General features: G+C 44.6%; 2 protein-coding genes across 4 annotated transcripts; one reads left to right on the top strand and one right to left on the bottom strand.

Annotated features, from left to right (window-relative positions):
• Positions 1-1,059: 1,059 nt before the first annotated feature.
• On the top strand, positions 1,060-17,202 carry LOC149308031 (negative elongation factor B). Of its 2 annotated transcripts, XM_089534945.1 has the most exons (14): positions 1,060-1,160; positions 8,496-8,739; positions 9,810-9,973; positions 10,067-10,166; positions 10,488-10,718; positions 10,977-11,162; positions 11,450-11,562; positions 12,316-12,418; positions 13,087-13,182; positions 13,390-13,532; positions 14,222-14,328; positions 15,153-15,294; positions 15,858-15,966; positions 16,633-17,202. In XM_089534945.1, the coding sequence occupies exons 2-14, from the start codon at positions 8,638-8,640 to the stop codon at positions 16,768-16,770; spliced, it is 1,734 nt and encodes a 577-aa protein (XP_089391071.1). In that variant the 5' UTR covers positions 1,060-1,160; positions 8,496-8,637; the 3' UTR covers positions 16,771-17,202. The 2 variants fall into 2 exon arrangements, with proteins under 2 accessions (XP_089391071.1, XP_089391072.1); XM_089534946.1 differs by lacking the exons at positions 1,060-1,160; positions 8,496-8,739 and adding an exon at positions 8,788-8,905.
• A 793-nt stretch (positions 17,203-17,995) lies between these two features.
• On the bottom strand, positions 17,996-24,307 carry LOC149308030 (uncharacterized). 2 transcript variants are annotated; one of them, XM_089536991.1, is made up of 7 exons: positions 24,219-24,307; positions 22,936-23,175; positions 22,041-22,128; positions 21,546-21,658; positions 20,730-20,803; positions 19,972-20,119; positions 17,996-18,925 (listed from the first exon to the last, which is right to left on the bottom strand). In XM_089536991.1, the coding sequence occupies exons 2-7, from the start codon at positions 23,157-23,159 to the stop codon at positions 18,133-18,135; spliced, it is 1,440 nt and encodes a 479-aa protein (XP_089393117.1). In that variant the 5' UTR covers positions 23,160-23,175; positions 24,219-24,307; the 3' UTR covers positions 17,996-18,132. The 2 variants fall into 2 exon arrangements, with proteins under 2 accessions (XP_089393117.1, XP_089393116.1); XM_089536990.1 differs by lacking the exon at positions 24,219-24,307 and adding an exon at positions 23,389-23,452.
• Between the last annotated feature and the right edge of the window lie 131 nt (positions 24,308-24,438).

The raw sequence follows: 24,438 nt of genomic DNA, 5'->3' as shown, positions 1-24,438 counted from the left end.
GCAGCTTCCGGATTCTTTGGATGCATGCATCATGTAAACAGCATACCTCCAAAGAGACCCGAAGCAGCTTTATTTTGGCAGTCTTTAACAGGCCCTAGGATCCTTTTTCCTAGTATGAGATATAAGGCAGAAGTGGAAAGGTCTAGATCCTATAAATGTTGTTGAATTCCAACTCCCATCAGCCACCACCCGCATACATGGCCAGTGGCGAGGGAAAAAGGAAATGTAATTTAGATGGTCACAGGTTATTCATCTATATTGTAAGGAGAATGGAAGCTATATTTTTATCTGTAACAGCCATCGTTCGTTGAAGGGCTTTATGTCTCCTGGGCTGCCATAGTTTTTAAATTGCAGTCTCGGTGGTTCCTTCAGAAATTTTTCAGGATTCCTTAATTAAATGATCCAGCCGTCAGGGACCAAAAGTCTCTACCAAAGGTAACTAACATATCTCTAACATAATTGTATCCCTGTTCATCTCTGTCTGGAATCAGTCTAGGATGGAGAGAAAAATGGGACCGTGGGGACGATTGCAGCAAAGGGAGGAATTAGTCTTAGGTTTTATCTACCTTGCAGAAATGTTGCAGTTTGACACTGCCATTGCCTTCCTCTGAAGCTGAGAGGATGTGACTTGGCCAAGGTCACCCTGTGGGTTTATATGGCTGAGTCGAAAGATTGCATCATGCATTTTGTGCATTTGGGTTGGCAAGATTTGTTCAGAGGGGGCTTTGCCTTTAGATTCCTCAGAGGCTGAGAGCATGCGACTTGCCCAAAGTCACCCAGTGGGCTTCCATAGCTGAGCAAGGATTCAAACCCTGGTCTCCAGAGTCCTTGTCCAACGCTCAAACCACTATACCATGCTAGGGTTGCCATAAATTGGCAATGACCTGAAGGCACACAACAACAACAAATTTTCAAAGCTCCACTGGCTTCTTCATCAGGCAAAGATGTTAGCTTATGCAGGTTTAGTGTCTAAAGAAATTGTGTTTTTTCAGAACCTAAAAGTAACATGGGTGTTGTTCCTCCTTACATCCTGACGCATGAAGAGTTTGTTTCTTGCAGGTGGGAACGAAAAATGCATTCAGTTTCCCCATCTTGAAGGAGGGTGAGGCTCAGCTGCACCTCTTCTATCTCTGGGAGGAATCTCGCAAGGAGCCGGTAAGGTAAGGTTGAAAACAAACTGGGACCAGAGTGATATACAGTCCTACACGTTCAGCCCTGTAAACCCACTGGATCACCGGGGCCTTGTCTACCGATTGCTCATTCAATTTACGATGGCTCGCTCCTAAGCCTCAGCCCTCTGATATTTTGACAGGTATGCACACCCAGATCTGTACCCAATTCTGGATTTTAATTCAGGTGTATTCTCATCCAGTTTCCCCGAAACATAGATGGAAACACAGCAGCGGAAGATGCTTCGCAGCAGAGCTTGTAAAAACGACACTTTGGACAACAACTCCCAGGGTGTATCTACACCGTAGAAATAATGCAGTTTCACCCCACTTTAAGTGTTGCAGCCCCATCCTACGGAATCCTGGGATTTGTATTTTTGCAAGATCTTTAGCCTTGCAAGAGTCCCAGTGTCTTGCAAAACTACAAATCATAGGCTTCAGTAGGATGGAGCCATGACAGTTAAAAGTGGTGCCAAACTGCATTATGTCTACAGCGTTGATGCATCCCCATGTATGCAGGGTTGTCTTTTGGTCTCTTTTGGTGCTGATTTGCTGTTGCTGTGTGGCTTCAAGACTAATAGCAATGCTAAATCAACCCTATCATGGGATTTTCTTGTCAAGATTTATTCGGAGGAGGTTTCCCATGGGCTTCCCCTGAGGCTGAGAGCATGTGACTTTCTCAGATCACCCAGTGAGTTTCATGGCCAAGCAGGGATTTGAACCCTGGAAACAGAGTCCCATCTTGTTGTTTGCTTCAGTCAGTATAATATCTTGCTTTTTTTTCCTTCCTAAAAATTGGACAAAGCTATTATAAGGGAGTCAAGAGTCCTTCAGATACAAACCCAATACCTAGAGGATAGTAATACAAAGAAAGGGCAACATGGTGTCATGGTTTGGGCAATGGAGACCAGGGTTCAAATCCTCTGCTTGGTCATGGAAACCCACTGGATGAGCAAGTCATATTTTCTCAGCCTCTGAGGAAGATAAAGGCCAACTCTCTCTGAACAGATCTTGCCAAGAATAACCCCACAATAGGTTCACCTTATGGTTACCATAAGTGGGAAACAACTTGAGGACACACAACAACAATGAAGAAATATGCAATTGTGCAGAAAGGCATGCCACAACAAATCAATACACAGGCATTTTCACAGATTGTAGCATGGTATGCGGAAGGAGAATGTCTCCATGAATGAAGCAATTACTGATAACTGCATCATTGCATTGCCATAACCATCCCTTTCTGTCCGATAATTGCATTATAAAGACTGTCCCCATATTCCTAGGGATATTAACCTGATCCTTCTTCCTGAAGGGGGAAATTGGATAATGAACCATCACAGCCATTACGTTTGGTGACAGAAGGGTGTATTTAATATATACGCATATATTTTCGAATACACACATGTTGCCAAGGTAACAACTGAATCCAGAGTTGACTTCACATGTCACGTATGTTGTCATGGTAGTACCTGCATTGTAAAAGGAGCGGGGGATCTGGGAGGAAACTGCCAGGGAAGAAATGGAAAGAAAACCTGTGAGAGAAAAGGAAACCGACATTGCAAAATATTACAAGATACAAGTAGAATTAGATTAAGTACGAAATATTGTAAGACGCGATTAGATACAATTAGGCAATTTGGTACAATTAGATTAGAACATGAACTACACTGGATTCAAATGGCACAAAAAGAGATTCCACTAAACATTAGGTAGAATTTCTTTACTATGAGTGTGGAATAGTTTGCCTCGGAGGAACGCTGATATGGCCCATCTTTCCATGCAAAAGATACAGCCAATATGTGAGAGTTGTGGGGGGAGTTTGAAAATAAACCTACAGACACTTGGGATTTGTAGTTACTACTTGAACCTGTGTATAGTTTGAGTGTTGGACTAGGACTCTGGGAACCAGGGTTCAAATCTCCTCTTAGCCATGGAAACCTATTGGGTGACGTTGGGCAAGTCACACACTCTCAGCCTCAGAGGATGGCAAGGGCAACCTTTGGAGAAACGTGCCAAGAAAACCCCATGGCCTTAGGGTCACCATAATTCGGAAATGGCTTGAAGGTACGCAACAACAAAATATCTTGGCATTTTTAACCTTAGCCCTTTTATTTTTACCATCTGTCATTGCTGGCATGTACTCCCAAAACTTCGTGAATCTGGTCCTTTTGGTTGAAAGAAGTCCCCTATCCTTGCCATGTTTACTCAGAAATAAGTCTCATTGATTTCAGTTGGGCTCATGCACAGCAGGGGACAGTCTAGGATCTGCTCAAAGTGAGGGTGCTTGAACCAGTCCTGATTGCAACCGTTAATTATTATTAATTAGTTAAACCATTGTTCCTCTCAGAGAGGCTTACAGATCAATAGGAAACAAGATAGTCTCTGCCCTCAGGCTTACAGTCTCAAATATAACCCTGTTCCAACAGACAGTCGCGTCAGTCTATTCCACTATTTAAAAAATAGCGAAGTGGGGAAAGAGTCTTATGGCATTGTTGTTGTTGTTGTGTACTTTCAAGTCCTTTCCGACTTATGGCAACCAAAAAGTGACTCTGAAAGCTGGTGTGCTGTAGTGGTTTGTGCGCTGGGCTACAACTCTCAGGGGAACCAGGGTTCAAATCTCTGCTCAGCTATAGAAACCCACTGGGTGACCTTAGACAAGACATAATGCTCTCAGCCTCAGGGGATGCCAATGGCCAACCTCCCTGGCCAAGAAAAACCCTTGGTAGGTTTGCCTTCCTCTATAAGTCAGAAACAACTTGAAGGCACACAATTACAACCACAACAAATGGTATCCTCAGCACTCTTCTCCAGCATCACATGTCAAATGAGTTTATTTTCTTTATATCCGCTCTCTTCTCTGTCCCGCTCTCACCTCCAGACATGGTGATGGGAGATACAATGGCTTGGACAATCCTAACTTTAGTGCTCAGTTGTATATCTTTACTCTTTAGGATCTTGCCTAGTTCTTCCATCACAACCCTTTCCATTCCTAGTCTTCTTATTTCTTGACCGTAGTCTCTGTTTTGATCAATGTTTGATCCAAGATATGGGAACTCTTTTAACTCTTTTGATTTCCTTGTTGTCTAGGTTGAATATATGTAGATCCTCCGTAGTCGTTTTTGTTTTCTTTATGTTCAGCATTAATCCTGCCTTTGCACTTTTTTTCTTGACCTTCCTTAGTAATTCTTTCAAATCAGTGATGTTTACCATTGGTAGCATGGTATCATCTACATATCTTAGATGGTTAATATCTTATCCTTCCTCTTATCTTTACTCTTCCTTCTTCTGAGTCTATGTCTGCTCTTCATATTACATTTTCTGCACACAGGTCCCCCACCCCAATATAATTATACTCATGCCTTGGGGTTTTCCTGCACAGACTTCAGTCTCGCATGACCTTCCAAAGAGCTGCAGTGTGGTGCCCCCTTTGCCAAACTAGTGCCCAATGAGGCATACAACTCTCTGGGCAAGAGAGGGCTGGCTAGCGGCACACATTCCCTGAGTCACACAAAGGCAAAGGGGGGGAAGCCAGCAGATGCCAGTGAACATCATGAGCATCAGCTAGCATCCCTATAGCAACGGCGCCAATGACACTCTCGCAAAGTGACATCACAAGCGGCGAAGGGAAGCGCGCCAGCAATATTTCCTAACGGGAGCCATCAGTGTCTATTACTGCAGCCGCCAGAGCTGACAATACAACACGGGAAACGTCCTAGCCGCCCCCGGCTTTCTAAGGTAGAGACAGAGAGAGGAAGACAGGGAGAAAGGAGATGTGGCCTGATTTTTGTAGCTGAAGATGACAGACCCAAACTGGTTTTGTAGCTGAAGATGACAGGCCCAAAGAAGGAATCTGGAGTGTGTATTTGGTTCCTTCCTCTGTTTGCCAGTCTTTTCCTTCCCCCATCAAAGTGTGCAGCTGATAGTTTTTTATTCTCCATTTCCCACCTGCCAAGTGCATGCACCAGGCAAGGGCAAGGAAGGTGAAACACAACCCCTCTTACTTCCATCTTACAATCCACCTTCACAGCCCCTCCACCTGTCCAGTTTGGAGTGGACAGTCCCCATTAATCCTCTGTCATCCTACTTTTTTCCAGATTCTTTTCAAATGCCCCAGTTTCGCTCTCCTCCTTCCATGTATAAGAAGGGCCGACTGTAATGCAGTCGGCTCAATGCAATGGGGTCCTGGGAGTTGTAATTTGTTGTGGCACCAGAGCTCTCTGACACAGAAGGATAAATATCTCTTCAAACTACAAACTGCATTATTTCTGGAGTGTCAACGCAGCTCTAAACTGTACAATGTATGTCAAATAGCGGCTACTCCAGACTCTTGTATAAATGTATTGCAATATTGGTATCAGATTTTCGTCTTGGGAATCCCTTTCCTAACCATCCCTATAATGCACCTTTTCCACAACAGCCGCATGGACAGTGTGGTGCAATGAGGCTTTAACACTCACATAAACATCCTTTCTTCCTTTTCTGTTGCCTCTCTGCCTGTCAGACAGATGTTTGAAGGGCCAGGAACCCTGGGGTAGGCATCTTGCATGGTTAAACTCTTCCGTGTCCCAAGTCATGAATGTGTAATAAACCTGAAACCTTAACCTGGAACAGTTTTGTAATGGGATTATAACTGACAGGCAGTTTAACAGGACCAGCTTGTTATGCTTGCCAAACAGAGGGACGTCGCTGTGTCTAAACGTTAGTGCAAGTCACAGCTGGATTGAAGCTCAGAATATGTAGAGCCATTGCAGTTAAAGTGTTGTCAAGCGGCCTTATTTCTGCAGTGCAGATGCAGCCCTAGTTGCATCGCTTTTCCCACTACCATGTGAGATAGATTTCACCTTATGTTATTATTTCTAACTTTGCATTTGTCCCGATGCATTGATAGACATCTGTGTCTTTTTTGGAGGGGACAGATGCACTTCTTCCTTTTTTGGCAATACATAAGCGGCCGACTTATACACAAATCATATGCAGCATGACAGATCGCTGGTCCTTCCTTTTCATGTGGCTTCCGAAGCAGAGCAAAACAGCTGCAGACCATATCAAATAAGTAAAGGGGGGGGGGTGTTTAGGGGAATATTGGGTAGTGGGCTGCCTCCTCTTTTCCTTCCCCCATTTCCAAATGAGCCGAGATGAGCAGCCGTCTGGTTCAGGGGGAAAACTCATCAATCCAAAACATCTGCCCTCTGGGGTGAAAGAGAGAAAGGGGCGAAGAGAGAAAGACAGGATCATCTATTGTGTCCCGGTCTCCTAATTGGTGGATTTCACCATGAAATATTCATCACTGCTTCCAATTTGCACAGAAAAGAACGATATAGTACTAAATATGTGTGTGAAAGAGACATGGAGTGGGTGGGTGAGTGTGTATGTAGATAGATAGATATAGATATATCTGTGGTTGCACACTAAAGTTAAATCCTCCTAGGCCTGCATGAATCATTTGTTAACTGAATGGACGCTTTCTTTTGTCTTTTAGAGGATCTCCTCCTCCTCCCCAACCCCAATTTTTCTTGCACCGGGAGGAGACAACTCTCTGGATCATTGTGCACACAAGAGAGTGTGAAATGTGTTTTGTCCTCATTGTCATCCTTCATGTCTCTGACCCTTTCCACTTTGTTCTGGGCCATTTGTCAGGGCTTCTCCTGCACATGATGGAGCGGTGTACTAAATGGTCCAGGTAGCGTTGCAAAAAGGAGAACTGAAAGAGATTTGCAAAGAGATCTTGCAGCCCCTTTGAGACAAACAGAAAGGAAGAGGTTGGCAGCATGAGCATTCATAGACTTAACTCTATTTCCTCAGATGCATTTGGAAGAGACATTATACATCAAAATGAGAGGATTTCCTATGCAGCCCTTTATCATTTTGTCAGCTCACTGCCTGTGTCCCACCTTCTGCTTCTCCTGAATCTGGAAAGAACTTGGAGAATTTCTATTACTGGACCATTTGCGGTAATATTCTACCCCTTTGGATCCTTGGTTTCTACCCATTCACGTTCCTCATTCCCAACACTCATCTAAATGAGATAAATAAAAGTTTATTTTAAATTTGTTTTTATACCTTTACTCTGTTTTAATTATGTGTTACAGCCAGTTCTCCATATCCAATTTTTTTTCCTATTCACTGATTCACCCATCCATGACTTGAAAATATTTTAAAATATATAAATTACAAAAGGAAACCTCGATTTTGCCATTTTATATAAGGGACACCATTTTACTATGCCATTGTATTTAACAGGACTTGAGCATCCATGGGTTTTGATATCCATGGAGGGTCTTGAAACCAAACCCCAGCGGATACCAAGGGCCACTGTATCATTTGGTTTTCTTGGCAAGTTTCTTCATGAGGGGTTGTCGTTGCCATCCTCTGGAGCTGAGAGAGTGTGACTTGCCCAAGGTCTCCCAGGGGGTTTCCATGGCCATGCTGTGTCTACATAATATATGATCTTTCTATACATGCATACATGCATATAGAGACATATGATCTGTCTACATACTGAGTGTCTCTACATATTATATGATCTCTCTACATACATATATATACACACATGATCTCTACATATGATAATCTCTCTACATACATATAAATACATACGTTTGTGTATGTATTGTGTGTGTGTGTGTGTGTGTATATATATACACACACATGATCTCTACATACTGATTCTTCCTTTTAGTGAATCATAAAAGTGCTACAGGGTCTCTCTACAGACTCTGTACATACTATATGATCTCTCTATACATACATACAGTATATATATACACACATATGTATATATTCATATGATCTCTTTACATATATATATGATCTCTCTACGTACTGTCTACTGAGTTTCTCTATACATACATACATATGTGTGTATGTATGTATACATATGGTCTTTCTATATACTGATTCTTTTAGTGAGTCTCAAAGGTGCTATAGGATATCTCTACAGACTCTTACATGCTATATGATCTCTCTACATACATATACATACACACATATATATGTATACATGTATGTATATATACATATGATCTCTCTACATACTGTCTACTGAGTCTCTCTATACATACATATGTATATATGTGTATGTACGTATGTACACATATGGTCTTTCTATATACTGATCCTTTCAGTGAGTCTCCAAGGTGCTACAAGATCTCCCTACAGTCTCTACATACATACTACATATATATGTACGTATGTGCTCTCTCTACATACTGAGTCTCTCTATATACTGATCCTTCCAGTGAGTCTCAAAGGTGCTCAAGATCTCTCTCTACAGGCTGATCCTAACACAGCTCTATAGCTTTGAATCCCGCCTTTGCTCTTCAGGCGGAACCTTCTTTCTGGGGAGGCGTTTCCGGTCGGACCCTTTAGCGCCGAGCACCGCAGCGCCGTGGGGGACCCATTTGGGCGTCGGACCGGGGCTTTCCTGGGACGGAGGGGCCCTGGCGAGGCTGCCGGGCGAGGGGCCATGTTCGCCGGGCTGCAGGAGCTCGGGGTGGCCAACGGGGAGGACCTGAAGGAGACGCTGACCAACTGCACGGAGCCCCTGAAGGCCATCGAGCAGTTCCAGGCGAGTAGGCCTCGCCCGGTTGCCATGGAGACACGGACCCGGAAGTGCGCGCCCTCTCCTTTAGGGAACGCGGGTCCAGGGATAAAGTTGCTCCCCTCTTCCTTGCATCATCCTGAATTGTAGGGTGATGCCAGCCCTGCCATTTGAGGGCCTTGGATGTAGGAGGGTAGGAAGGAAGGAAGGCCACAGTGCCTCTGAGCACATACAGAGTGCATTCACCTTCCAACCGTTCAATCCCAGGATTCTGTAGGATAGAGCCATGGCAGCCAAAGTGGTGTCAAACTGCTTCGATTCTGCACCGGGTTGTAGCCACACTGCAGAATTCAAACGCTTCAATGTCACTTAAGATGGCACGGCTCCATGCTATGGAATCCTGGGATTTTTTTAAGTTTTTAGGGAGATATTCACCCTTCTCTGTCAGAGATCTCGTGTGCCCCACCAAACTACAGACCCAAGGATCCCATAGTAATGAGCCACAGCCGTTAAAATGGTGTCAAACTGCATTATCAAAAGCCGCTCTGATAGCCTTGGCTGAAGAGTGGGTTATAAATAAATTATTATTATTATTATTATTATTATTATTATTATTATTATCTGCAGTGCAGGTGAAGCCTCAGCCTAAGAAGAAGACAACAGCAAACCTCCTATACATAAATCTTGTCAACACCCCAAATAAAACAAACAAACCAAGAAAGCGTGAAGTCAAAGGCTTTCATGGCCGCTTCCATAGATATAGAGAGTATAGAGTTATTTGTTTCATTGTTTTTAAAAGTAACCCTGAACATAGAAACCTCCCCTATAGACCTCCTTTCTGGCATGCTCCTTCTCTGCTTGCTGAGTGAGCTTTAAGGCTGGATGGATAAGAGAGTAGAAGGGGGTCAGTGCTTCCAGGGTAGATTAAACCCTTGCCTTTCACCATATATATAAATATATATGAGTTAAAACACATTATTTACGTTGGCCCCTGGATAGGTTGACTCAGTTTTTTGGGGTCAATTTTTAATCTAAATTTCTAGACTTATACACGCATATATACAGTAAATGGCAATAATTCTGTTTGACGTTGACAGACAGAAAATGGCATCCTCCTGCCCACTCTCCAGTCGGCGCTGCCCTTCCTGGACCTCCATGGCACTCCCAGGCTGGAGTTCCACCAGTCCGTGTTCGACGAGCTGAGAGAGAAACTTCTGGAGAGGGTCTCTGCCATCGCCTCTGAAGGAAAGGCTGAGGAAAGGTACACACAACCGCTGGGGTGCCTCTCCTTCCGTTGAGTCTGCAAGGATGATGATGGTGGCTGTTGCATCCCTCTCCCTCTTGCATGCTCCAGGTACAAAAAGCTGGAAGATCTACTGGAGAAGAGCTTTCCCTTAGTCAAGATGCCTTCCATCCAGCCGGTGGTGATGTGTGTCATGAAACATCTGCCCAAGGTAGGGATTGCAGATTTTTAAAAGTTACAGTCAGTCCTCTGTATCCATGGATTTTTTATCCATGGATTCAAGCATCGACGGCTTGAGCATCCATGGATTTTGCCCTGAAACCAAACCCCAGCAGATACCAAGGGCTCACTGTAGTTTTATTTCTATGTAGTCTTTCTCCCAACATGGGCCAACTGTACTGTTAAAACAGTGGGTTGGACTATAACTCCCATAATTCCACCACCAATCCCTCCCACTACAAAAGGACAGGCTATATTTCAGGACCAGCCTGCTGATTCATTTGCCTTTCCTTTCTCTCCTGGCTGGTCATAGGTTCCCGAAAAAAAGCTGAAACTGGTGATGGCTGACAAGGATCTGTACAAAGCCTGTGCGGTGGAGGTGAAGCGTCAGATCTGGCAGGATAACCAGGCCCTCTTTGGCGATGAAGTCTCCCCACTGCTGAAGCAGTACATCCTGGAGAAGGAGAATGCCTTGTTCAGCTGCGACCTCTCCGTCCTACATAATTTCTTCAGCCCTTCTCCCAAGATGCGGCGCCAGGGGGAGGTAAGAGCTAAGGGGGCAGTCTAGCATGGTGACTTGTTCCTATTACCATGACATACAGGCAGGTGAGAAGAAAGCTGTTAATAATACTGGTTCTGTGACAGACATGTTCCAAATAACCATTGTCACCTAAATGTTGCCATCACCGTGTGGCAAACTCCCCTGTGGTTGAGCAATAGTTATTTGTTCATTGTGCAGTCCAAAACATCATTTGATGGTACCCGGTTCATACAAAGCTTTTCTTTCTTTCTGGGGCCAAAGGTGGTTCAGAAACTCACCCAAATGATCGGGAAGAACGTGAAGCTCTATGATATGGTGCTGCAGTTCCTGAGAACCCTGTTCCTGCGGACACGCAATGTCCATTACTGCACACTGCGGGCAGAGCTGTTGATGTCGCTGCACGACCTGGATATCAGTGAGATCTGCACAGTGGACCCCTGCCACAAGGTACAGGGTGCATGGGCTCCGTTCACTCCTTGCTCACACAGGCTGTGAACCTCGCTAGGCTTAAGGAAGGAGTGGGAATAAAGCAACCTTCCAGATGGTGTTGAACTACCACTTCCAGCATCCCCTGCTAGCACAGACAAGTCTGAGGGAGGCTGGGAGTTGCAGTCCAGGAAAGAGATGCCACATAAACATTGGGAAGAATTTCCTGCTAATAGAAATTTTTTGACACTGGAATATGCTGCCTTGGTGTGGCATAGCGGCTATTAAATGTTTGATTTCCTTGGCAGTTCACCTGGTGCCTGGATGCCTGCATTCGTGAAAGGTTCATTGACAACAAGCGGGCTCGAGAGCTGCAGGGTTTCCTCGACGGAGTGAAGAAAGGGCAAGAACAAGTGCTGGGGTGAGCAGTCTTAAATTGGACATTGGATCTTGCTTTTTCCTCCAGTCCAGGCCAAAATCCTTTATGCTTTTAGCACAGTGTAAATATACATCACTGCATCTTCTCAGCTGCACAACTGAGTATACTTTCCTATTGCAAGAGAGTGGATTAGCTTTCTATATACCAAACCCTAAAGGAATAAGAAAGCTGTGTGTGTTTGCAGAATGAGGGTCTGTGCTAGAAACTGCACATCTACAACCTAGAGAGTCCAATGCCTCACACAGCACCATAATTCTTAAATTACAAGGGCCAGTATAGAACACCATTAATTTACGCCAAGTGACATTCAAAGCAAAGTGTGCCAGGTTGTGGATTTACACAGAAATTCATTTTCAGGTTGGATGTTAACATTTTAAAAAGTGGAGGAGAGGGACCGCTAATTTCCTGCCTTCCTCCAAAAATTTTGAGTACTTCTGTGAACTTTGGGAATCCCCTGTGTATGCTGACAGTTCTTTCTTGTGCAATGAGTTCTATATTGCCTATATGGGCAATGGCATTCAGAGATTACTATAAGTATATAGGAGAAGGAAAGTAATCTGACATACTCAAAGTTTATTAGGAATCAAAACACAGAAATTCAGGCCTTGTGGCTATCAGAAGGGCTGAAATAAGTTCCATGCCTGAACCAAAAGCACTCTCAGTTGTTAGTTGTGTTCAGTGTGCCCTTGTTTTCTGTTTCATTCCTCCCTCTTTTGCCCCATTCCTCTCCCCCAGGGATTTGTCCATGATCTTATGTGACCCGTTTGCCATCAACACTTTGGCGCTGAGCACCATCCGCCACTTGCAGGAACTTGTGGGGCAGGACATGTTGCCCAGGGTGAGTGAGAGGTTGCAGGTCTGCAAGTGGAAGTCACAAGACTACATTCAGCTCTCCTGAAAAGTACCAGTTGCCAAAAGAGGGCCAGAGGAGTATGAAGACAGAAAGATGCATGTGGTTGCTGTGGAGACTGGCCCTGTTTAGCAGTCCACATTTGGAAAAAGATCAGGCCTGCCCCCCCAACCTCATTCATAGGGTGAGAAACTTTTGGCCATCCAGATGTTGTGGGCCAACTCTCCACAATCCCATCCACTGTGTGTACAGGAAAAGATTGTGGGAGTTGTAGTCCAAAACATATGGAGGGCCAATATTTCCCACTCTTGAGCCATCCTCAAAGTATATCTTATAGTCAGCAAACCCCAAGAGCTTGGGCCCCTAAGAACCTGAGCTCTGGGGAGCCAGGTTTTGGAACAACTGAGTTACAGTTTCATATTACAGTTTAGGAGATTCAGTTTTTGCTCAGTTGTTATCTTTGTCCAAATGACTTTGGGCAAGCCATCAGCTCCCAAGCTAGCCAACCATATAGAGCTATTGCAAGGGTAAAACAAGGAGGAGTGTGTGTGTGAACTATCCATGCTGTCCTGAATCTTGGAGAAAAAAAAGGGGTATTATTAAAACAGATTAATAAATGAAGATCAGACAAAGATGACAAGGTGTTTCCCTTTCAGGAAAGCCCCGATCTTCTGCTTCTCTTAAGGATGTTGTCACTGGGACAGGGAGCCTGGGACATGATCGACAGCCAGATCTTCAAGGAACCCAAAATGGTAACATGGTCATCTATATCCCTCACAATTGCCAGTAGTGTCTTAAGGCCTAGTTTTATGCTAGAAACTGCCAGCCTCTATAGAGCAATTAAAACATACATGATGGATAGGACCCAATTTTCAACACAGCTGCTACTAGCCTTCTTCGGAGATGAAAAATGTTAACATCCCATTATTTAACGCTCCATTTTCTTCTCTGGTTCTCAGGAAGTGGATTTGATCACCAAGTTCTTACCACTGCTGATGTCATTTGTGGTAGATGACTACACCTTCACTGTTGACCAGAAGCTTCCTTCAGAAGAAAAGGGCCCAGTGCCTTACCCCACTGCCATCCCAGAAATATTTCCAAAGTAAGTCACCATAGCTGTTAAACATTTGCTGGTTAAGACCAAGGCAAGGCAGGGTCAAAGCCAGGAGAGGCTACTTTGAAAGGCAGAAGTAAACAGTGGCCTTCCCCAATCTGGTGCCCTTCATATGTTTCAGAATATTTTAAGGGCTGGTGATGCTGTCTCAGGGAAATGAAATGAGTAGCCCATCAATAGCTAAAAGCCTGAACATCCTGAAACAAATTGGACATAAATAAACCCATCAAAATGGTGAAATCTTGAGGTTTATTAGAAAGGCAGTGCTGTGTAGAAATTTGGGTGTGATTGTTTTGCACAGGGAGCCAGATTTTTAGGCCCAGATGATGCTGTTTTCTGCACACATGAAAAACGTGTGAATTTTGCATAGAATAACCCCTGGCTGCAGCATTTTCTGCACAAGAAGAAGCATTTCCTGTGCAGACATAATTATTTTCTGTGCAAATTATGCATTCAATAAGTCCCCAAATATGAAAAGTCTTTAAAAACGCTGCAGTGGGAAGAATACTCCTAAAATTACTCATTGGTTCCTTCAGAAAGAAAATGAACCAAAGTTATCTCTAGTGCACTGAGGAGAGAATGAAGATCACCAGTAGCCAGAGGGAGGGAGGCTTGGATTCGTTTTGATCATGTGAATTGCAAGGGAGGCAGTTTAATCTCTCCCGCATGCATCCTAGATTTCTGCTGGAGCATCGGATTGCTTGCGAGATTGGCCTTTACTATGTGCTCCACATCACTAAGCAGAGGAACAAGAATGCTTTTCTCCGGCTGCTCCCAGCGCTGGGTGAGTTCTCCCTTTTCCTCCTATGACCAGACTGCTTGTTTCTTTAACCAAAAAAGCCTGCAGGGCAGACTGTGTAATACTTCTTGGTTATGGCCTTTGTAGCCCAAGGAAAAAATGGCCTCACAGTTGGAGGTGCTGCAGAGAATGGTGAGAAGATGGCTAGATCCTTTGCAGCGTATTTAATTTGTAAGCCACTTGAACTCCCAGTTTTGGGGAGAAGGCTGGTTGTTGGTGGAAATAATAACAGTGATACAGTTATTCGGTGTACACCAGGGGTAGGCAACCTGCGGCCCGCGGGCCGGATGTGGCCTGGCGAGGCCTTGGGACTGGCCCCAGCCTGGTCCTGCCGCCGATTGCCGCCGGGGCCTTTGGCCTCTTGCGCGCAGGGGCAATTGTCTATAGAAGCCTCAGAAACATGCATGTATATTAACATTTTTTAAAAAATCAGCAAATTTTTTCACGTGTCCTCCACTTTTTTTAAAAAAGTGTCCACCATGTGAAAATTTTGTCCTACATTTGTCCCGGTTTATTTATTTATTTAATTTTTTAAAAAATTATTTACTTATTTATTTTTTGGCTTCAGCCCCCCAGTTGTCTGAGGGACAGCAACCTGGCCCCCGGCTCAAAAAGGTTGCCTACCCCTGGTGTACACAAACTTTGTTTCATGCACAGGATTATTACAAATATTGTGTATAAAATGTGTATTGGCCCATGTACGCAGGCTCCAGCTTGCCTGGCCATCCCCAGGCAGTCACCCCTCAGATGTGGCCCTTACCATTGAAAAGTTTGCATGCCTCTGCTCTATGTGTCTGTTATTCTGGCAGTGGAGACCTTTAATGACCTGGCCTTTGGCGACATTTTCCTGCACTTGCTTACGGGTAACCTCACCCTGCTGGCGGACGAATTTGCACAAGAGGAATTCTGCACCAGTCTCTTTGACAGCTTCTTCCTCCCCACTTGTTCAAGGTAACATTCTTCTTTTAAAATGCTGCCCAGCCTGGGATGCAGTTCTTAAAGGGTCTTCTGTTCTCCTGGGCGCAATTCTTAAAAGATTCATGGTTGCTTTTCTAACTTTATGGAATGTGGGGCAGGAGAAGCTATGGTTAGGTCATCCTCAGAGGTTGTGGAGAGATCTCTACCAACACTCCAGGAGATTATATAACAAAGTGCTGATGGTTGTTCGGGGGTGAAGAGCCATTTTTGGGGTCTTTGTTGGGAAATTGTGAGTCCCTTGAGTCCAGGGATATAATATCCATTGCAACAGGGACTGGGAATCCCCAGAAATAGCAATCCCAGTGCAAGATTCCTTCAAGGAACTCATCTCATGAACATCAGTGGTTTTGCGTAAGAGTGCCTGCCTCTCACTACAAGGGACAGACACCTCACTAGAGAGAAGTGACAGAGAGGAGACACACTGCCTGTTCTTGACCTAGAAAACAGTCTGCCTTGAGACTCCATTTGAAACGAAACTGTATTTATGGATGGCTTTGGGCTTAAGAGCAATCATAATTCTTTCTCACACTCCACAGGAAGGAGAATGTGCACAGACATGTGCTGAGGCTGCTGCTTCACCTCCACCACAAAGTGGCCCCTGCCAAGTTGGAGTCTCTGCAGAAGTCTCTAGAACCCACCAAGCAGGTAAAGGGGGCACAGACATTGGTTGCAAAATACTGCTGTTAAGCTGGAGCACTACAATGCATGTTTGGTTGGGCTATCTTTAAAAATAGGCCAGAAACTTTCATTGGTGTGCCATTCATCCACCTGGTCATAGACCGGAAAGTCTGAACATGTAACTCCATTTTTATACCAACCTAACCAGTGACATTTTGTTAAAACGATTTTGACCTCTAAAGACCTAAAAGTCTTGGAAGCAGATTGTATTTGGTTGTACCAGTACATTCACTTCTGTTTTGGAAGCTCTGCTCATGTGCCCATCAGTAAAACTCTATGATTTTGGCAGTCAGAAGAGACAGGACCCTCTTGGTCGTGACTACAGAATGTGCATGTGCGCATATATATATATATATATATATATATATATGAATGAGAGTGTTGTTGACTGCCAGACCCGTCTGCTGTTTTTCTTCAATTTTGGCTTATTTCTTAGTTCTGAATGCCCCATGGCTAAACTATTAAGCGTTAGTCACACACAGTGCCCCTGTTCCAGTGTTGTGTATGTATGCCTGTGTGTTAAAAACCTCCGATTAATAGAAGAATAGTTGTTTTTCTGCTAGTAGCAGCTTAGGAAAAGTGATTAACAGCTTTTGGGTTTTTTCTTTCTCTTTGCATCTTCTCCTCGGCTAGAGCGGCGAAGCGGTGAAGGAGCTGTACAACCAACTCAATGAAAAACTGGAACTCCGGAAGCCCAGCCCGGTCCAAGCAGCCGAAGCCCCATCTATGGACTTGTCCTTGCCAACAGTACCCACTCCAGCCTCACTTTAGGCTTCCCTGGATCCTGCAGAAGAATGATGCTATTTTGTCTTACCTTCATCAAGAGATTGGATACTTGCCCTGTTCTGTACCGAAACTGGTAGTAATCCTTGAACGCCTTGGCTAATCAACTGTGTCTCCCTAGAATAGGAAGGGGAATGCATGTCCCTCCAAGATGTTGATATACTGCAGCTCCCATGGTCCATCACCAATCACCACAATTTCTGGGGCTGATGGGAGTTGCAATTGAGCAACATCTGCAGGGCCAGACATCCCCCATCCCTGAACTAGAAGAGAATTCTGCTGTCAAGGTTGCTGACTGGAATTTGGGCTCGGAGGAGGAAAAAGAAAAGGGAAAAGTCCAAATGCTTTTTTTTTCTAAACTATAAACATCATGTTAGATGTTTTCATTTTTAAAAAAATATTAAAAAGCTAGTATTTTCATGTGTGGGAGTTATTTGTGCCATTTAGTTCCTTTTCAGCAAGGGGAAAATATGTGGTTAAAGGTTAACTGAATATTCTTGGTGGAATGCCATTAATTAAATGTAGGGGTTAATCATATTGATTAACCTCTTCTCTTTTCGTGTTGCATGCCCCTTGCTGGAGGGGCTTCACCTGAACTTCTTAAGATGAAGGGGGCAGGGCAGTTGGAGGGCACTAACTGTGGCTTTTACTAATCAGACGCTTGTGTCTGAAATGCCCACTCTGCTTACCGGTGCTTTGTTTCCATGGCAAAGCTGACATACTAAGATCTGTGCTTCGTGGGTGTCATTTAGGCCACTGCTTCTCAAACCGATCTGGCAGACCAGCTATTTTCCTTCCCAATGTGCCATATTTGAGCCATGTTATCATCGTATTTGCATAGTTGCCAGTGCACTCACCACAAACCAGCAGCCAAAGGGTGTCTTTTGACTACGCTGCCCAGTATCCAACAAGATTCTGGGAATAATATGCCAAAAAATTAACCTTTCCAAGCATGGATATATACCTGTACGTACACAGGCCATACTAGTAGCTCATTGAGAGTATTAGGTGCAATCCACCAACATCTCCTTTAACACCCTGCTCTACTAAGTCTTTAGTTAATCTTGAGAGCTACCCTGAGTCCCTGTTTGAGGAGAAGAGGGTGAGATAAATCCATGAAACAAATACTAAGCTAAACTGTGACTTGTGCATAACTACGGGTTATAAATCAGTTAAGAGTCTGGATCAATTCTCAAACATCTTTACTCTTCAAAATAGCTTTAAAATAAGTCGCTCAATTGAGCCTTTCATATCCATAATCTCTGACTGAGTATAAAGCAAGCCCCAAGTTTTGTCTCTTTCTTCTTTGGCCCAATTCAGTGCCAAAACTGAGTTTTCTGGATCTGGGGCCTACCAGGCATCTGTACCCCAGGATTCAACCCTTCTGTTCCCGGGGACTGGGAAATAGTCTGCCTGTCCCCTTTCCTTGTAGAAATGATGTGCAAGATTTCCCATCAACCATTCCTTCCCTGATGCAATTTGGCCAAAGTCGGCACTTGAAGATCTATCCTGTTTCACCTCAGTCAGAAATGGGGTGCCATTCAAGCAAGGCACCTCTGTGGTCAAGCTTTCGTCGGAGGAGTACTGAGTGATGGTTGGGATGATGATGGCGCTCCGGGTTTGAATGATGGCTGCCTTACTGCTTCCACTCAGCTCCAGCACACTTTCAGCGGCATCCCCTTTCTCTGAAACCTCCTTGTTTGGTTTCTCTTCGCCGCCAAACAGATGGTGCCAAGCTTTGGTGTAGCATTCTCTCGCTGACATGGGCCTTGGCCTTGGTGGGTTTTTGGAATAAGCAAAGGACACAAGTGCATTCTTCATGCTTCCCTGTCGGCGAGATTCCAGGTTATAATCCAGATTGACATTCCATCCTTCTTTGCCTCCTTGCCTTGCAGGAATGCTACTCAACATTCGAAGGTCCTCTGCTGCCAGCAGGGATGTGTTTTCCAGAGCTGGCTGATGCTGTCGGTGGGTAAGGTACTGATTTTCAGCTGGCATGGAAGGGAGGCTTTCAGGGCTGGCAAGCATCAACTTACTGATTTGGTACGTCAGGTTTGAAACTCCCTGCGGTGGGATTGCTGGGTTGACATTTTTCGGAAAGTCACTTCCCACTGGGCATTGGGCTTTAGCCCTGGCATTTCCCCTGGGTGCAAAGAAAAAGGATCACTGAAAAACACTTTCTGCTTTAAAAAACAATTCTTGGTGTGCCTTGAATTTGGGCCACCACCAAGAGGACCCTGTTCCTTGCACTGAGTAGTGCAATGGCCACCTATCTTTTAGAGAGGATTGTTCTCTTTGAGAGAAACTGTTCCAGTTTATAGTGAAAGAACTTTAAAAGGGGGAAATCCAGGGGGCAATGAGATCCCCTAAAACTTAACACTACTAGGTCAGCAAGCTAGGCAGCAGGTATATTGCATTCACCTGATCCCACTCTTTCCCACTAAGATGAGAAATATTGTTGAGGCTGTTGTGTGCGTTCAAGTCACTTCCAATGTATGGCGACCAATGAGCCTGTCATGGGGCTTTCTTGGCAATATTTCTTCAGAAGAGGTTTGCCAGTGTCTTCCTCTAAGGCTGAGAGAGTGTGACGTGCCCCAAATCACTCAGTGGGTATCCATAGCTGAGCAAGGATTCAGTCCCTGGCCTCCAAGGGTCCTAGTTCTAGCCCCCAAACTATACTACACCACACTGGTTATTGAGATATATTGTATTTCTTTATCCCTGTTTCTCTATATCTCTTTAAATCACGCCTTCTCAGTAATGTTCTCAAAGTATCATTTTCCCTCTGCCCATGCTGGCTGGGGAAGATGGGAGCTGCAGTCCCACAACACCTTGGGGCCAATGTTTGAGAAGCTGGTTTAAACCAGAGGTGGGCAAATGTCAGTTACGCCACACTGCTCCCCAGAGGAACGTGGAGGGCTGCATGCCTTTTCATGCCTCCATCTATTTAGACAGTGAAAAGTATTTGTTGCAAGAAACTGAAAAAAGAAAAATTTGCCTTAAGATTAAAATAATGAGGATGCTGAAGTGCCACAAAAGTGGTCTTGGAGACACATGCAGCGTGCACTTTGTCCACCCAGGTTTAAATTATAGTAATGTCCAGCACATACTGGACACAGCATCATCCAAGTTATACCCAGTCTAAAGTACCTATGGTTTCAAGTTTAGCCACCTGCCTTATAACTGTACCTTCGGGTGTTGTTTATCCCCCTACGGCAACGAGATTTCCGAACCAGCGAGTGCTTGGGTTTTTGTGGTTTCTGGTATGCCTTCCCCAGATAGATGGAACGCAACCGTTGCTTCACGCTTTCTTTGGTGCAATGGAAAACAGCCTTTCCTGAGGGTGATGGGGGAAAATAGATTTTCAAACACAACTGGCACCATCACCAATGCAAAACAATCTCATCTGAAGCTGGAGAGTTGACCCTTTATTTGTTTGGAAATCAATTCTGTGTAGTAGCCAATTTCCAAAGTATGTTGCAGAGCAAACAGGGATTGGTGTCCCTTGGTTAGTCCTAACTAGAGTAGACCCACTCCATGAATTGTTGAATGGTAAGTCAATGCATAGGTAAATCTCACTGATTCAACAGGATCACTCTCGTGAGAATCAACACACTTTGCAACCCAACATCTGCTGAACGTAGTGTAAATATCCACTCGTAGAGATATGCCACGCCCTGATGTACTGCACAATACATGACAATGACTGGCTGTCATTGCACAACCACAATGTGAAGCTGCGGTGCACGATTTGTAGCACCAGTTCATAGCTGCAGTGCACAACATTGCCGTGTGCACAACTTGGCTTTCACCAGTGGAAGGCCTCTTGCACTATGATTCATGTGTAGCATGACTTATGCCATTAACAGGGTGCCAGCCAGTGTACATTTGAGATGGGCGAACTTCAGAGTAAGGCTACAGCCAAGATATTCATATCGGTGTTTTACCTGGACATACGAATTGGTACTCAGAGACTGTCTGATATCTCTTCTTCTCCATAAGGCCAGGTTTCTTCGACCTTCTGCTCCAACAAAACATGGATTACTTTTAGGCTGGTAACCATTTATTTATTTATTTATTATTATTATTATTGACTGAATTTCCTTAAGACTGGGCATTTTCTTCCCTCCTAGCAGGAACGTTTTAGGTTGCATTTTGTGTAGGACGTGTCTCACTAGGGCTTTTGCACAGCAACACAAAAAGCAGCTCTGGTGACAAAACTATATCATACGCAGGTAATGAATGAACTGCACACAGGTGCCCAGAAAGAGTCCCTGATCCTGGCCTGTTTTAAGAGCCTAGCTAGGGATGTTGGTTGTTGTTGCATGCCTTCTAGTAGTTTTTTGACTTATGGTGACCCTGAAAGCAAACCTATCATGGGATTTTCATGGCAAGATTTGTTCAGAGGGGGTTTGCCTTTGCCTTCATTTGAGGCTGAGAGAATGTGATTTGCCCAAGGTTACTCATTTGGGTTTCTAGGGATCAGAAGGGATTCAAACCCTGGTTTCCAGAGGCCTAGTTCAACATTAAAACCATACTAACCAAGGGGTGCTCCTTGGACTAGTAGTGCCTGTCCATACAATCCATCAATTGCAAATCCCTGGCAAGTTCCCAGGAAAGAAAGAATTGTAGCCCATGGGCACAAAGATGGTCCTTGGCATATGGGGAGGAAAGAAACATTGCCGGTCACTCACATTAGATAGCTTGAAAAGCACTTTGATGGGTGAGATTACATGGTTGTAGATTCTCTTGAGGTTGTTTACCTTTGCTTTGCTTGCACATTGCTAACACGTCCTGGTTTTTCAGAATGCTCCCCTTTCTCCTTTCCGGGTAAATTTTTCCCATCCGTTGGCACATCAGAACTGCTGGATTGCCCCTGTATTTCAAAAGAGATGAGAAGAACAGCTTGTTAGAATCACATAAACTCTTTTGTCATCTCCAGCTTTCTGGGAGGGCAACTGGAGAAACAAGACTAGGACTAGCCATGATTCGCCATTCAAACATAACAAGAAACTATGGTTTAAAGAAGCCAACATTCATAAACCAGCAACAAACTGTGATGTCTAAATTAATGGTAACAAATTATGGTTTGTGTGCATAGGATACAGCCAGCCAAAATTCAACAAACTACAATTTGGCTTACTGTTTGTTATATGGACACCTAGAGCAGCTCTTCACATTGCTAAGGCTCTTCTTAGGCCCTTAATGTTTCTATTCCATCCTTCAAGTATAGGATTGGGAAGCCAGCTTACACTTACCGGGTCGGCTGCCTTTGAAGGCTTTCTTGCATTCTTCAACCTGCAGTAGCAAGTTTTCAGTTTGCTCACTTGGCTTTGAGGTGGCAACCTGCATGAGTCAAACACAATTAAATCTTATGGGGCATCCTTTGTACTAGACCTGAAGCTGGGCCCACAGTCCTGAAGCCAACCAGTAATAGTTACAACTGATCTGGAAGATGTTCCCATGAGTCAGGACCTAAATCTATTACGTACCATGGAACCTCCACATTTGCTGGCATTAGGAGCACAGGACCCCCGTAAAAATGGGAAAACCACAAATTAAAAATCCCCACTTTTTTTAAACCCGAGAAAACATTTCTAGCTCCTCCAGTGCTAATCTATGGTCAATGCCAGGTGAAGGCTGACCACAGAATTGCACTGGAGGACCTACAAATGCCTAGAAAAGTGTTTTCTCTAGGAATCTCTAGGTTCTCTGGTGTGACTTTATGGTCAAATTCTGATAGAATTGCGCTGAAGGATCTAGAGATTCCTAGAGAGAACATATTAATCAAATCCATTAATAATCAAATCCCCCAAATCCCAATACATTCTATCCTAATGCATTCTAAGCAAATGACTCTTTGGCTAAACCAGCCTTCTATAAGTTGGTGCTGTCTGGATGTGTCAAACTACAGCTCCCATGAGCCTGAACCTGCTGGGAGCTTATGGGAGTTGCAGTTCTAAATACCTAGAGGCCACCAGGTTGAACAGGTACGGGCTAAACATTAGGAGAAGCTTCCTAATGGTTAAGACCTGTTTGATCATGGATAGAGTTGATGGTCTCTTCTTCACTGGGGATGGTCAAGCAGAGGATGGACAGCTATCTGTTTGCAGCTGTGAAATGGGCACAAGCAACAGAGATGGGCCCTTCTACCTCTTGTAAATGAAGGCCTGGAAGGTGCATCTCCGGCCTCGCACTTTTAGCTGGGGGATGCCTGGCTGCTGCCGGAGCCACCAAGACTTGAGCCGCCGCCTTCGCTTCCTGGCCTGCTTTTTCTTTCTTGGGGGCTTAATGATCTGAGCTGAACTGTGCTCCACTGCTGTTGTCAAGTTGTCCTCCTTGATCTGGGCAGCTTTTGGCAGTCTTCTCTTGTACATCTTGATCCCCAGAAGTCTGTTGAAGGAACAAGCCAGGATGATTATTCACTGGAACACATAAGACCAAGCAACATCAGAAGGTGGTCAAGATGGCAAAAGTTATGCATGAGGGAGAGTACACAAGTTAAGCACGAGGAAGAGTAGTACACTAGTTTGCTTTTTATCAAGTCTACTTGATAAAGGGAGACTCATTTCATTACCCCATTAGGACAGCCTCTTTCCCTCTTACCTCCTCGTCTCCTCCTTCAAGAGAGGCATCTATGGGGAGAAGAGGACCCACTGGATGAGATACCTGCTCAGGTCCAAGAACAATGGGTACGTTGGCAAGGACTCCAGAAGGGAACAATTCTTTCCCATGGCACCAGAATGTTTGGGCAGTGACTGGAATTTTTAGAGCGTGAATATTCCATTTACTGAAGATAATGGATCGCAACCTGGATACCCCATAAGTTATATTTTGCACAGCATCTGAGGAAGCAATCTGACTCCACAAAAGCTTATGCTAGACATTTCTCATTTTCCCTTAGTCTCAACGGTACTATTGTTATTTATTATTATTAGAGTGGATCCTTGGTTTCTGCTGGGGTTTGGTTCCAGGACACACACACATCCCCCCATGGATACCAAAGTCCCATTATATACAATGGCGTAGTAAAATGGTGCCAAACTACAGCTCCCATGAGCTTGAACCTGGTGGGAGTTTATGGGACTTGCAATCCTAGAGGCCATGAGGTTGGGCAGGGAAGGCAACAGCAAGCCTCCTCTGAACAATTCATGCCAAGAAAATGCCATGATAGGTTTGCTTTGGGGTGTCCTAAGTGGGAAATGATAACAAATGTAAAATGCCCGCAGTTGTGGCTGAACTAAAACTCAGAATGGATTCACCAACCCACTGACATGGAAGGCACTTGGGAAGGGGGAAATTCCCAGAGCTGAATCTGCCCAAACTCAGCAGGCATTAACAAAGAGATCCTGGGAATCCAGTGGATTATTAAGGATGTTCTGGAAGTCAACTGGAGCTGAGCTTCAAAGTTACAACCCAAGGTCTCCCTTGCTCACCTTGGGCACTGTGCCGTTAGGCTCACAGCCGAGACACAAGGAGACACTCAACAGCAACAGCAGTAGCCAAGGATAAAACTGGGCCATGAATTGGGGGGGGGGGGGGAGAAAAAGACAGAACGAGAAAGACAGACACAGAGAGAGATGGGTTTCTTGCACGGCTGGAGTGAGGATGCTACACCTTTCACGGGCGGCTTGGCAACTGCCTCTGTTGCTATGG

The sequence above is a fragment of the Sceloporus occidentalis genome, unplaced genomic scaffold, assembly GCF_023333645.1.
Source record: "Sceloporus occidentalis isolate IW3139 unplaced genomic scaffold, rSceOcc1.0.p SCAF_8, whole genome shotgun sequence".
Classification (NCBI taxonomy): Eukaryota; Metazoa; Chordata; class Lepidosauria; order Squamata; family Phrynosomatidae; genus Sceloporus; species Sceloporus occidentalis.
The sequence above is the reverse complement of the archived record's forward strand: the minus strand, read 5'-3'. Positions and strand labels throughout refer to the sequence as shown.

Coding starts and splice junctions, on each gene's coding strand:
- LOC149308030 (XM_089536990.1), bottom strand. CDS start 23,417: ATGCCTCTCTTGAAGGAGGAGACGAGGAG. Junction 22,129..22,935: donor CAGGCCTTCATTTACAAGAG/GTAGAAGGGCCC, acceptor TGACTCATGCAG/GTTGCCACCTCAAAGCCAAG. Junction 21,659..22,040: donor CTTCAAAGGCAGCCGACCCG/GTAAGTGTAAGC, acceptor TTTGAAATACAG/GGGCAATCCAGCAGTTCTGA.
- LOC149308031 (XM_089534945.1), top strand. CDS start 8,638: ATGTTCGCCGGGCTGCAGGAGCTCGGGGTGGCCAACGGGGAGGACCTG. Junction 8,740..9,809: donor AGGCCATCGAGCAGTTCCAG/GCGAGTAGGCCT, acceptor TGACGTTGACAG/ACAGAAAATGGCATCCTCCT. Junction 15,295..15,857: donor TTCCTCCCCACTTGTTCAAG/GTAACATTCTTC, acceptor CACACTCCACAG/GAAGGAGAATGTGCACAGAC.